General features: G+C 38.4%; 3 protein-coding genes and 3 long non-coding RNA genes across 6 annotated transcripts in view; 5 read left to right on the top strand and 1 right to left on the bottom strand.

Moving 5' to 3' along the window:
• pkmb (pyruvate kinase M1/2b) overlaps nucleotides 1–296 on the bottom strand; it is a 7,356-nt gene extending 7,060 nt beyond the window's left edge. The window contains exon 1 of the mRNA XM_032523967.1: nucleotides 49–296. Coding sequence (XP_032379858.1) covers nucleotides 49–68 — 20 coding nt within the window. The 5' untranslated portion in view covers nucleotides 69–296. The remainder of the gene's footprint in view (nucleotides 1–48) is intronic.
• A 3,194-nt stretch (nucleotides 297–3,490) lies between these two features.
• LOC116694621 (uncharacterized) lies at nucleotides 3,491–4,331 on the top strand. The gene is made up of 3 exons (XR_004333230.1): nucleotides 3,491–3,567; nucleotides 3,795–3,879; nucleotides 4,254–4,331. It is a non-coding gene; the product is annotated as an uncharacterized LOC116694621 (long non-coding RNA).
• Nucleotides 4,332–5,031: 700 nt separating this feature from the next.
• On the top strand, nucleotides 5,032–5,852 carry LOC116694619 (uncharacterized). Its single transcript, XR_004333228.1, has 5 exons — nucleotides 5,032–5,124; nucleotides 5,201–5,331; nucleotides 5,438–5,503; nucleotides 5,646–5,713; nucleotides 5,827–5,852. It is a non-coding gene; the product is annotated as an uncharacterized LOC116694619 (long non-coding RNA).
• Nucleotides 5,853–6,012: 160 nt separating this feature from the next.
• Nucleotides 6,013–6,619, top strand: LOC116694620 (uncharacterized). Its single transcript, XR_004333229.1, has 3 exons — nucleotides 6,013–6,242; nucleotides 6,373–6,452; nucleotides 6,563–6,619. It is a non-coding gene; the product is annotated as an uncharacterized LOC116694620 (long non-coding RNA).
• A 186-nt stretch (nucleotides 6,620–6,805) lies between these two features.
• LOC116694618 (ribonuclease P protein subunit p25-like protein) lies at nucleotides 6,806–10,638 on the top strand. The gene is made up of 2 exons (XM_032524398.1): nucleotides 6,806–6,895; nucleotides 8,585–10,638. Exon 2 carries the CDS (start codon nucleotides 8,888–8,890, stop codon nucleotides 9,551–9,553), a length of 666 nt encoding a protein of 221 aa, XP_032380289.1. The 5' UTR covers nucleotides 6,806–6,895; nucleotides 8,585–8,887; the 3' UTR covers nucleotides 9,554–10,638.
• A 176-nt stretch (nucleotides 10,639–10,814) lies between these two features.
• Nucleotides 10,815–11,468, top strand: part of LOC116694269 (cytochrome c oxidase subunit 5A, mitochondrial) — a 5,490-nt gene continuing 4,836 nt past the window's right edge. Inside the window, exon 1 of the mRNA XM_032523881.1 lies at nucleotides 10,815–11,054. Coding sequence (XP_032379772.1) covers nucleotides 10,982–11,054 — 73 coding nt within the window. The 5' untranslated portion in view covers nucleotides 10,815–10,981. The remainder of the gene's footprint in view (nucleotides 11,055–11,468) is intronic.

Genomic DNA, 11,468 nt, shown 5'->3' with positions numbered 1-11,468 from the left:
TCTCTCTCTCTCATTCCCATATAGTTGAGTCTTAATGCTGCTACTCACCTACTGGGTGAACTTTGCATGGACCAAGACGCCACTGGTTCTGCTGGAGCGACAGTTTTTATCCCCTTCACCAACCGGGACTACTTTCTTGTGTGAACAACGCCCGGTGACACAAGATATAGGGCACCTGTGTTCAGGCACACTTTAATGTTTTGACAGTAGAACGATTAAACGTATGTTTTTCACATAAAAGTTGTTTTCTATAGGGTTACGTAAATACCACATCCAATGATACATTTTCAAATAAAATCACAGAAACTGGACAAATATTGAGGAAGGATACCGCGCAGGTTGTTCGCCTTGCCAATCACAAAGCTCTCCGCTAATACAGCTGAACATGAGCCTGGGTCTTCAAATGGCATGGCGCTTCGTCATGAATGTGGCCTTTTCACAGCAGGCATTTTGACATGTCTTAACCTCACTTTTCTGTTCTCGTGAGGACATTTGCTGAGTGCAGAAACACCAGGCCACAAATATGTCAGGACACAATGTCTTCTTTTTTTTTAATTTCATAGATGCATTTTTCTTTTTTTCTTTATTCTTTTTGTAGTTAAATTTAACAACATCATCTCCCACTTTTTATGGTTGCACTTGTCTGGATTCATTCATCATGATATGTATACATACGTTCCAAATGTATTCACTAAGACCTTAATATACAGTCATGTTGCTTCAAAATTAGAAGAGTTGAAAAAACATGCAGTGAGGGTATGACAGCTGATGAGTCAAACGTAACAGTAAGTGCTTGCAGAGATGCACATTTACTTTCAATCAGCTATCATTATACAGATGCAAAAATGCATGCATTATACTCATGTATACAGTGGTAACACAGGGCACATCTTTACTAAATATATGTGCAACTCCACTGGTTGTCACTCTTTCTGTCATGTTTGTTATGGCACACGTGTATATATAGTTGAGCCAAGCCTGAGAAACATATTAGGAACATTCTGTACCACAACATAAAACCAAATCCACCCAGTGCCATGTTTAACATAAATGTGCACTCGCCTTGTAGTAGTGTAATAACACAAAACTAATAGGGGTACATTACTTTACTTTTTTTTTTTTTTTTATATCTCTATATTTTTGAAATCCTTTGTCAGTTGCACATTATTTTTTACATTCCTCAAGTTGTAAGAGCCATATTTATTTTAATAATTGAACAAAGAATCTTTTTCTGCAATATTTGTTACCATGAAGAAGGCTCAAGTTTGCTTATCTACTGGAGTTGTTAAATAAATGCATTCAAAAATAAATATAAATACTGGGAAAATAATGTCTATAAATGTTTGTGCCCTAAAGCTAACAAGGTATCAACGTTGCACAGTATTTGATCTATTTGTGATTTATGATTCTGAAATATAATCTCAGAATGTGTGAATGCTGTGAGCCTTCAAGAGGTCTAAATCCATACTGACTAGCACCCTCCTTCCGTCCATGTACGGTCCAGGTACATGTACAACCCAAAGATGGCCAGGTCAGTGAAGCAACTGGCTGCAGAAAAATGCCACAGTTTTCAATTCACTTGTACTTCAACTGTATGTGTTTTGACACATTTACAGCCTCACAGCAGTAATACATGGGTAATTGTATTAACTTGGCATCAACGTATGGGAATTGTCTGAGCTTACAAAGTACACTGTAAAACAGTGCAGTAGGTTTGGCTATAATCATACAGGTCAAAACTAGTTTTACGATACAATAAGTAAGAAGTTGCCTTCTTGTTTCACATAATTTTAACAAATTTACCTTTCTCTAAGTTTCTACATTTTCAGTTATATTATCTGTATGGTAACTAAACACAATAAATCTGTAGTGCATAAGTGGCCAAATGTACTCAATACAGTTGGCATGTATATTAAATCTGCTTCATTTTTAAGTGAGAACACTACCAAATGCATTGTGCAAAGGAAAAGGCTCTGCAAAACATTCAAAATAATTGTAGATGTTTGGAAAAACAGCTTTGTAAACACACAAGACTAACCTAGCTAAACTAAAAAATAACCATCAAATCTGTGGGAAATATTTGTTAAGTTTAATTGACAGTAACATTCCACAATCACTGTTGGGTTTTAGTACACAGTACACTAGTTCATAGCATGTGTTAGGACACAATATCCATCTGGGTCTCTCTCTCTCTTTCTCTCTCTCTCTCTCTCTCTCTCTCTCGCTGTCTCAACAACAGCTCTCTCTTGTGGACAAGTGGTTGAAGTGTCTTCTGGATGAGTGTCATCCTGCAGAACAACTAAATGGTGCTGAATGGTGGAATTAATATCAAGTTATTGTACATCAATAAAGCTTTACTAAAAAAAATACTGACTCACTATAATAGATACAAATTGTAATGTTACTTTAACTTGAGCTGCAACAAACTACTTTCAATTATATCACTCCTGTTGAATGGTTTTAAAACATTGTACACAGAAGTTCACACAGAAGTCCTTTAATCATTGTCTTTATTGTGATGTGAAACAAATTTTGATGTTTCCTTAATGTTGACTGTTTGGTGTCTACAGCCTTCTTATTATACTGTACATCTATGTCTACAACAGGTACAGCCAGGTACAGTAGGTGTGTCAAAAGAGAAGGGGGTGGAGCAAAACACAAATACTGCACAACATAATAAAAGAGAAATACTCATAAGGAGTTTTGTTCCTTCTACAATATCATGGATGTAAGATTTTGTGCACTGGCTGTGAAAACAAAAATGCCTTTGGTACAATAAATCTCACTCTAACAACTGCAGTGTCTGAGACGTGTTGACTCACCTCAGCAGAAATTTCAGATGCTTTATGTTCTTACTGTTCATGCACTGCCTTGATAATGCCAGCATACAGTGTAAAGTACAGGGGTTCATGCTATTGTATCCACCCTCTATAAATAAACACCACTATGACAAACACTTACTCATGTCTTCAGTGGATTACTCAGAGAAAAATACTTGTTGAGAGAAGACTTGCACAGATATGTAGTCCTAGAAGTGTCTAATCTGGCCAGACTGTAGAGCAGCAGGCGCCTGTTTACAAGGGTAACTGTCGAGGTCCGACTGCAACACAGCAGACAGACAGGAAGACTTGTAAATGCCAAACATCACCGATATCATCATCCTGCAACTGGCCGCAAGGAATACTTGTTCTCATCAGTCTTAAAACTGATTCATGAGTATACAGTACATGGATATGCATGGATTTTTTTTTCTCCCTCTTTTACTAACGCAATGGAAAGGATAGCACTTATATAGGACAGAAATAACGTCAGTGTGTATAAAAGCGTAGACTTGACTAGACCTGGAGTTGCAGGTCTGGTTCTCAGCTTCTCCTATCTCTGGACCAGGTTCAGCTGATCTGGCCATCAGTATTTGAGCCAATGAAGTCTGAGACTGAACATGTGGGACTTCCTGCTGTTCAAAACCATTGGGGGAGAGGATGACAGCCAACCCAGACAGTCAATATTCAATGTTCATTATGTTGTTTGTTTGATTGGAATGTGTGAAAACTCAAACTTTTATCAAAGGTAAGCATGTTTTGTTGGCTTGATGCCCCTAACATCATTTACACATCATTACCAAACATGTTCCTGTCTTTGGAATGATTTCATTGGCATATGCAGTAAGGATGCTAAGAGAAAGTAATTAAGAATAATCTTGGTAATGAAAACATAGTTTAAATTGTGAAGAAAATACTGACAGTTTATATATTATAGAGGTAGCTGAACTAATTAAATCACATGTATTTGTCTAGCATGGTGTTCATTTGCACCACTCACAGTGGAGGGAGAAGAGACTGTTGATTGTTGCTGAAAAAATTCCAAAGAACTGAACACATGGTGATTCAATAAGCCCAAAATACCCCTCTACTATCCATATGTAGTAACAAAAGTATATAAGTAACATAATATATTCATATTCTATTATTAATTTCACACAGTCTAGATATGTTATTGGTTAGTCTGTTTGCATTGGCAGGCGATGAACCTCTCTTTTTTAGAACTGAAATCTTCAGCCAATTAAATAATTTGTTGGTCAGAATTCTTGTCTGCAACAACATGATGATGGCTCAATGGTTTGAACTGCATAAGTGTTGAGCAGTCTGACCTGCATGCACATGTGGCTTTGTTTGGGTGGACAGAAGGAAGTAATTAGAAGAGTAGACTAAATAAGAGGATCTTTTGATTGACAGCTTCTCCCATTAACCTGACAGGAGACTGAGTGCCAGCAGTGGACAGAGAGCCAAATTGATGAGGACAGTGACTCAGAGGAGATCTTGTGTGGAATCTATGTAAGCATTACTTTGTGCAGGTTGAATTTTATTTTGGCACAATCCAAGTTATTATCAAAACTTCATAAATCAAGATCCACTTACTAGATTTCTTCAAGAGTTCATGAGAGTAAAGACGTATTTATGAACTGATAAATATGTCATTAATTTATTTAATGAACACAGTCATAATCACATAAAACAAGTTATTTGAATAATTATTTATTCAACAATTATGTTAGAGTATTCTCACGGTCTTCTTATCTCGGGAGTGGAAACAGGCCAAGTGGAACCATTGAGACATGCAAGACTTAAGATTTGGCTTCCACCATCAAAGTATGTTACAATCTAATTAAATCCAGCAGTTTTATTGTTATTCAGTCTGTTCCGAAGTCTCTATTCACTGCTTCCTCACTCACTGTGAGCAGATCCAGTGAGCTCCAGGAACCTACTGTGAAAGGAAGGATCATTCCACCAACAATAAAACTGAAACGTTTCACAAATCATACGACTTCCTACACCATCAGGAATCCTACAGGAGAGCTCTTCACCTTCACACCCAGCAGAAAGGGGAATTCAAAATACACCTCTGGGACATTTTTAGGGTTGCTGTTGTATCTGCAGTTTTTGTCTCTCCTATTATCCAATAGGTTCTGTAAGAGTTTTTTGATTTTTTCTGCCCTTCTTCCACATAGAGTTATGGTGTCAGCAGTCAAGTCATCAGCAGTTTGCACCAGGAAGCTATGTGTGTTTTGGCTTTTATACGTTGGGGGTAATTTCTGGAGCTACAGAGGAGGTTGCCACTGGTGCCGAGGTTGGTTACACACACATACACATAGTGTGTTGTCATAATATAAGATTGATGTATTGCACTATTGGATGTTATACAGGTAGTTGACCTGCTGGTTGCCATGTGCAAAGCTGCCCTTCAGTCTTCACGCAAGAGCATCATATTTAAACCATAGGCTACTCTTCTGTTGTTGATCCATGCAACCCCCAAACCCTTGCCTTTAATCCTAAGGTACCAGCTGAACTAATTTTACTTATTTCTGACTGGATTTCTAATGAACTATTCAGTTTGTATTTTTTCCATTCTGAAGGAATAAAGTATTGTGTTGTTGTGGCAGAGAAAGAGCTAGGATAGGTTGCAAAAAGCGCTGGACAGTGTCTTGTTAATCAGGAGGATGTCACAGGTGACTGATCTTAAAATAAATCCTACACTCATGACACCGTTTTCAATTTTCTTGTCTAAATCTCCTTGCCTGAGAATAATCTGAAAGCTGGTGAATGTTTCCTTGACAGTAAATGGATGCAACTGCATTTGATCAAATCCAGGCTCCACATTCTGAAATAAAGAAGCAGATGGACAAGACCGACCCTCTCCCTCATCCCTTACTACAATGGTGAATGACACAATCTAAACATTGTTTGTTCTGTTTCCAAAACTTCATGTGTCAACAAATATGAACGTTTCTTAGATGCATATCCTGGTGTGTGTTTATATATTTGACAACAGGATATTAGCAAACAACAGATCACACAATAAGGCTGTGCCACTAATATAAAACCTTTGTATCAACCCTATATACAGATGGCGATACCTGTTTCATCTTCTCTTCCTACAGTGGTTCCCACATCAAAAACTGGTACTCTGTTCTGAGAAATTACATATACAAAATTATAGTATGGAAATACCAGAGGGTCTTGTATTCCTTGAGCTGTGATATAAGCCTTTAAACCTAATGTAATGTCACAGTGACGATTTCAACAGACTTTAAAGTTTATTTTTGTCAGACATACTGTAGATTAAGAGTGAAACCTTTAAGATTTAAAATTGACTGAAGTGATGGTTTACATTCAAGCTTCATGGAGCTGCATACGGTAAAGGCATCTATCTGAGTCCTATCTCAAGCATATCATTTGGATATTTTGGTGCAAATGTATACTTTAGTTATTTTCATAATACTCTGCATACATGCAGTACATTACCTACTTATACAAAGATTACCATTTATTATTGATTCAAGCATGTTTTTTAAACTGATCCCTCCTCTTTGTGAAGAGATGGGCAAAGGGCGACACCAAATGTCCACCAAAGAAGAACTCATAAAGAAATACATCCAAATAAACAAAAACAAACAGGTGGATTACCATTCACATTTTGTCCAAAATGTCACTAGTTGCTCTCTATACAAGAACGCCCTCTCTTTTGTATTTTTTGTATTTCATCCTGTATTCTCTCCATGTCTTAGGAACAGCTGGGGCAAGCCGGGATTGTGCAAAACAGGAATCTAAACTGCATTGCTCTCATAAGTTACGCCTTGAATGATTCTGTGACAGTGTTTTATAAATGTTCTATGCATGTCTTGACAGTCCTAACTTCAAAGGACCTTCAAAAACATAACATCATACAACAGTATAATATTTATGAACCTTTATGTCTCTTAGTGTATTGATACATTCCCAGACTGAATACCAGAATTCCAACACATTCTGCTTTTATCTTTCTCAGGTATGAGAATGGCCAGGTGGGAGATGTCCACATCAACACGCAAGAAGTCAGGACCCACAGGGAAATTTCACAAGTAATTGCTTTAAAGTAGTGCTAAGAAAACAAATTATTTATTATTAGTGCAGTGTTTAATACTGAGTATAGATCTTACTTTTGTTGTGGCTATACATACGGTATTAAGTTAGACTTTTATTGGTTTGACAAGTGGACATAAACAATGCTGTAAATCACATTTATCAACTTTTGTTTGAATGAAATATGCTAAAACAAAGAAAGATAAAATATCACCACAAAAGGAAGAGGGCTATCATCTGCAATATTAGATTGTTTGTTGTGTCACGCACCTGTGAAAGCTTTTTTTGCCTTACATCTTAAAATATAGTCTGGTGTCATAACTCTGTACTGTTAACACATATGTTGTACTTTTTTATAACCACACAATTTCAAAGTAAAGACTTCAATATTAGCTTTGTGTCTAACAGATCAAATGTTTTCCTTTAGCAGATTGAATGGCGTTTGTAATTTGTGTAATACCTGTTTTGTACCAAAAGGTGGTAGTGTGAACCAATTACATTGGTTTCATTGCTAACACAGCCAATAAAACCCCATAATTGTCATGTTATGAGAGCTATGATTCTAAATGTCTGTAAATAGAGACTGCTACAGATGTTTTAATCAGAAAACTTGGGTTTTGACATGAGCCTGTTATTTTTCAATTCAGGAATTTAACTAGACAACTGAATTACCCACCAGAGGTGTGACACGCAAAAATAATTGGGTGCTTTTCAATAAAAGATAACACATAAAGTTGAAATCGGGAGGAAATGTGGCACATGCAGTTACTCCAATGAAGCACAGTTATTAGCAAGCTATTCTCATGATGGGAATATACTTACTGATGGGCAGTTAACATTCATAACATAACTGACATTCTGAACCATATTGACACCACTGAGACACATCTGTGTGCTTATTGTTCAAGTCAGTGAATATCATGGGGTGCATGCCATCCTGTGAAGCAGAAATGTACCATTATAACAGTATACTGGTTCCAAATGAGCCCCACAGCTGCTTCCCCCTGACCTCCTCTGTTGGCACAGCTCCTCTAAAGAAAGCCTCTAGGAATAAAGCTCTGTTTGCATCTGGATACAGATGATTTCTTACAAGTTTGGCACAAGAAATTAGCAGCTCCAAGGTGTGATTGTCCTGACTATTAGTGACTCAAAAGAGGTACAAGTTAATCAGCATTTTCTGGGTCAGCTCAGCAGGCGTTGGACTGAAGGGACGAGAACTGTGAAGTTGCTGTACAGCCCAAAGGAAGACATTTCTCAAGGAGCATATGGCTCTCTGATGATAGTACGGAGGGAATGTTGTCTTGAAAACATGATATACTGTATGTTTCCATAACTATTATATTATTTCTAAATATCGTTACACCAGTGACAGTGTGGTTTGGTGCAATATCTGCAAAAAGGCAGATTAAGAATTTTAACCATCAAAACCAATTCAATTAAAACAAAGGATTGTTTCAACTGCATGCCTTGTTAAATCTCATTAACTCATGTTAATTCATGCATATATTTCAAGCATCCACATCGACAAATGGAAATCTCTGAGCCCTTTGGGATTTAACAAAAGCTTCCCTTCAAAATCAACAAACTAGAATGTGACAGACACTATGAAATGTTGCATGTGCCTTTAAGAACCCTATGTCCCATACTACATGTCTCTCTGAGCCTCATATGTGGTTTGTTGGCATCAGCTGTCTTCAGTGCTGAATGGAGCAAGGACATCTTTTCCTTCATGTCAATGGGATTAGAGGAAGAAACAACCTCTCCACAATGCTAGCTGTCATCTTGGTGCTCAGAAGACAAAATAGAAATGCAGTTTGGACAGATGACAGAAAGAAGACCAGAATAAGTCACATTTTTGGATTAATTAATGGATTATTTTCTTATACAAAATGAACAAAAAAACTGTCTATCTCAAGGGAGGAATGCAAAGAATCCAAAGCTGCAGGCTCAGAAACAGCATGCTGCACTGATATTCCACTGCTTTCTAAACAATGACTGAACCAAGGGGTCAGATGAAGAGTTCAAATGCTAAAAGCAGCACTATGATGGAACTGCAATCTTCTTCATTCGACCCTGATGTCCCATCTTCTGGCCAGAGCAACTTCAGAAGAGTCAGCCGCACAGAGGACAGCAATCCCTGTCCGATCCCCGGGCTGGCAGCAGACATCCTGCACATGCGAGTGAAAGAAGGAAGCAAGATCCGCAATTTGCTGCGGTTTGCAACAGCTCGCATGCAAGGAGAGGGGAAAGACAGCAATGGGACATTACTGAGACAGGTAGTCTTCACTGGTTCAGGTAGAGGAGTCACCAAGACCATCACCTGTGTGGAGATTCTAAAACGTAAAGTGGAAGGGCTCCACCAGGTGTCCAAGATCTACTACAAGACAGTGAAAGACGTCTGGGAGAGTCAACAACCAGGAGCACCAGGTATAACCATGCAGAGGACAATCCCTGCCATCTGTATCCTGCTCTCTAAAGACCCTTTGGATCCCCAGGAGACTGGATACCAACCCCCCGAAACCCTAAGGGTTCCCACAGAGGACACAGAGAGAGGTAGAGCTCTGATCAGGCCAGCTCATTGTTCCTTCTCACAGCATGCAGCCAAGAGAGTCTGTCTGGATGACTGGAGTGCAGGTTCTCCATTACCGTCTCCGTGAATATCTAATAAGTCACAGGAGCAATTGAAAGTATCCTGACTGTAAACATTACAAGCTGGCATGAGATGGGCAGGCAGGACAGGAGGACTCTGCAGCGAGTGAATAAAACAGCTTCCAGGCATCAGTAATATCGATGAGAAGCAGGTGCCTGCACAGAGCCCAAAGGATACTAAAAGACAATACCCCCCTCAGCAACATCTTGTTCACCCTGCTGCTGTCTGGCAAGTAATACAGGGCACATCAGAGCTTATTCTGATGCAAAATTACACAAAGTTGGTCACAGTCATCATAAATATAAACGCCAAGGTTTGTCAATAGTCGTTATTCTGTTTTCTACTTTTGGAGGAAATGTTTGTATGTTTTCATAGATCACAAGACCAGAATGTTTTTGTTAAGGATTTCCTTTCATCATAATGCTGTTGTTTTTTACAGATGTAACAACACTGAAATAAATTGACTATGCCTTTCATCTTTGGTGTTTTGGGCTGTGATGAAGAGTGTATACACACTTTAATTTGAATAAAATCCCCTTATGGAATAGAACCAGTTTAAAACTTCTAAACCTGGAATTTTAGAGACAAACCTTTTTTTATTCATACTACCACTCGTATACTGTCAGCAGTCAGTTCATTTTGTTGTCATCAAGTACTTAGTGCTTGTTTAAAATATGTCATCTGGCTGACCTTTTTTCTGTGTTGAAGTGAAATGCACAGTGAAATAGAAAAATAATAGTATCAATAATAGTAACACCCCAAGCTTCAGGAGTACTTAAATCCTATTCTCTTAGTATCACCCTGACAGAATATTGCCTACAGTAAAGTCAACCCTAGTCAAAAAAATCTGATAGGCCTCAAGCTTTTTGGACTGAGTGGTAGCCTACTTATTAGTATTAGTTGGTGAGGAAAGTAGGCTACAGCCCATTTTCATACACAGGGCAATTGAAAGTAATGCCATAATGATATAAATTGGGCGTAGCATGTTATAGCAGCTGCATTGTATTTTTAAACTGATTGGATTTTTGTACATAGCATCCTTTATATTTACTGAACTTTTTTGTGAGATAAATAATGTTTGTGTAAACATGTCAATCCATTTTTCATTGGTGGCAACTGTCCTAAAAATAAAGACAGAAAAATCATGACAAGGCTCGGCACTGTATTATTTCTAGATCAAAGTCAGAGCCAGTAGGTCAATAGTCTCGCATTGCTAGAGCTACCTTCGCAGCTCTTTCGAAGAAGTAGGTCGACAGACAAAAGCAAAATACCATAGAGAGTTAAAGAAGCAAAATACCGATAAGCTGCAGTTTGCACATGCGCAGCACGGGCTCGCGTACGTGACGGGCTAAGCAAGTTAGCGCTAGCTTACTGTTGCTCGCTGCTCCTTCAAAATTTCACCGGTTTGAGTTTGTGTAACTGGCAGTCCTGCATCATGCTCAGAGCCGCCGTCCAACTCTCGTTCTCCGGTGTTAGGAGTTTAACCCGTACGCAACCAGGGTGCCAAGGTATTTGTTCACCGCTAAATGTTATTTTGTAGTTTCGTATTGTTAGCTAGCTCATGAAACTGTCAGGGCGAAGATGTCACGGTAATCACATGTGATGTCGGCACATTGTGGTGCCCGCACGGCTAATAGCTAACGTTAGCTTATATTAGCTTAGCCAGTGCATCTATCCTTTATAAATACACGCCGCACTGTTTAGCGTAAATATGTAAATATGTCAGTCAAATTATGTAGACTTTCGTCCACCACTTTCATAACCTGAATGTGTGCTATTTTTGAAAATATCACGGTGTTCAGCTCGGTGGTGGCTGTGTCCTTGCCATGACCCAGTTGGCTGATGCTTTTTGCTAACATGCTAACTAGGTTAGAATCAGAATCAGAATCAAAATCAGAAATACTTTATTGATCCCCGAAGGG

Source organism: Etheostoma spectabile, chromosome 8 (assembly GCF_008692095.1).
Source record: "Etheostoma spectabile isolate EspeVRDwgs_2016 chromosome 8, UIUC_Espe_1.0, whole genome shotgun sequence".
NCBI classification, from domain to species: Eukaryota; Metazoa; Chordata; class Actinopteri; order Perciformes; family Percidae; genus Etheostoma; species Etheostoma spectabile.
The sequence above is the reverse complement of the archived record's forward strand: the minus strand, read 5'-3'. Positions and strand labels throughout refer to the sequence as shown.

Bases quoted from the DNA above. Each gene is read 5' to 3' on its own strand.
- LOC116694618 (XM_032524398.1), top strand. From the start codon at position 8,888: ATGACTGAACCAAGGGGTCAGATGAAGAGTTCAAATGCTAAAAGCAGC.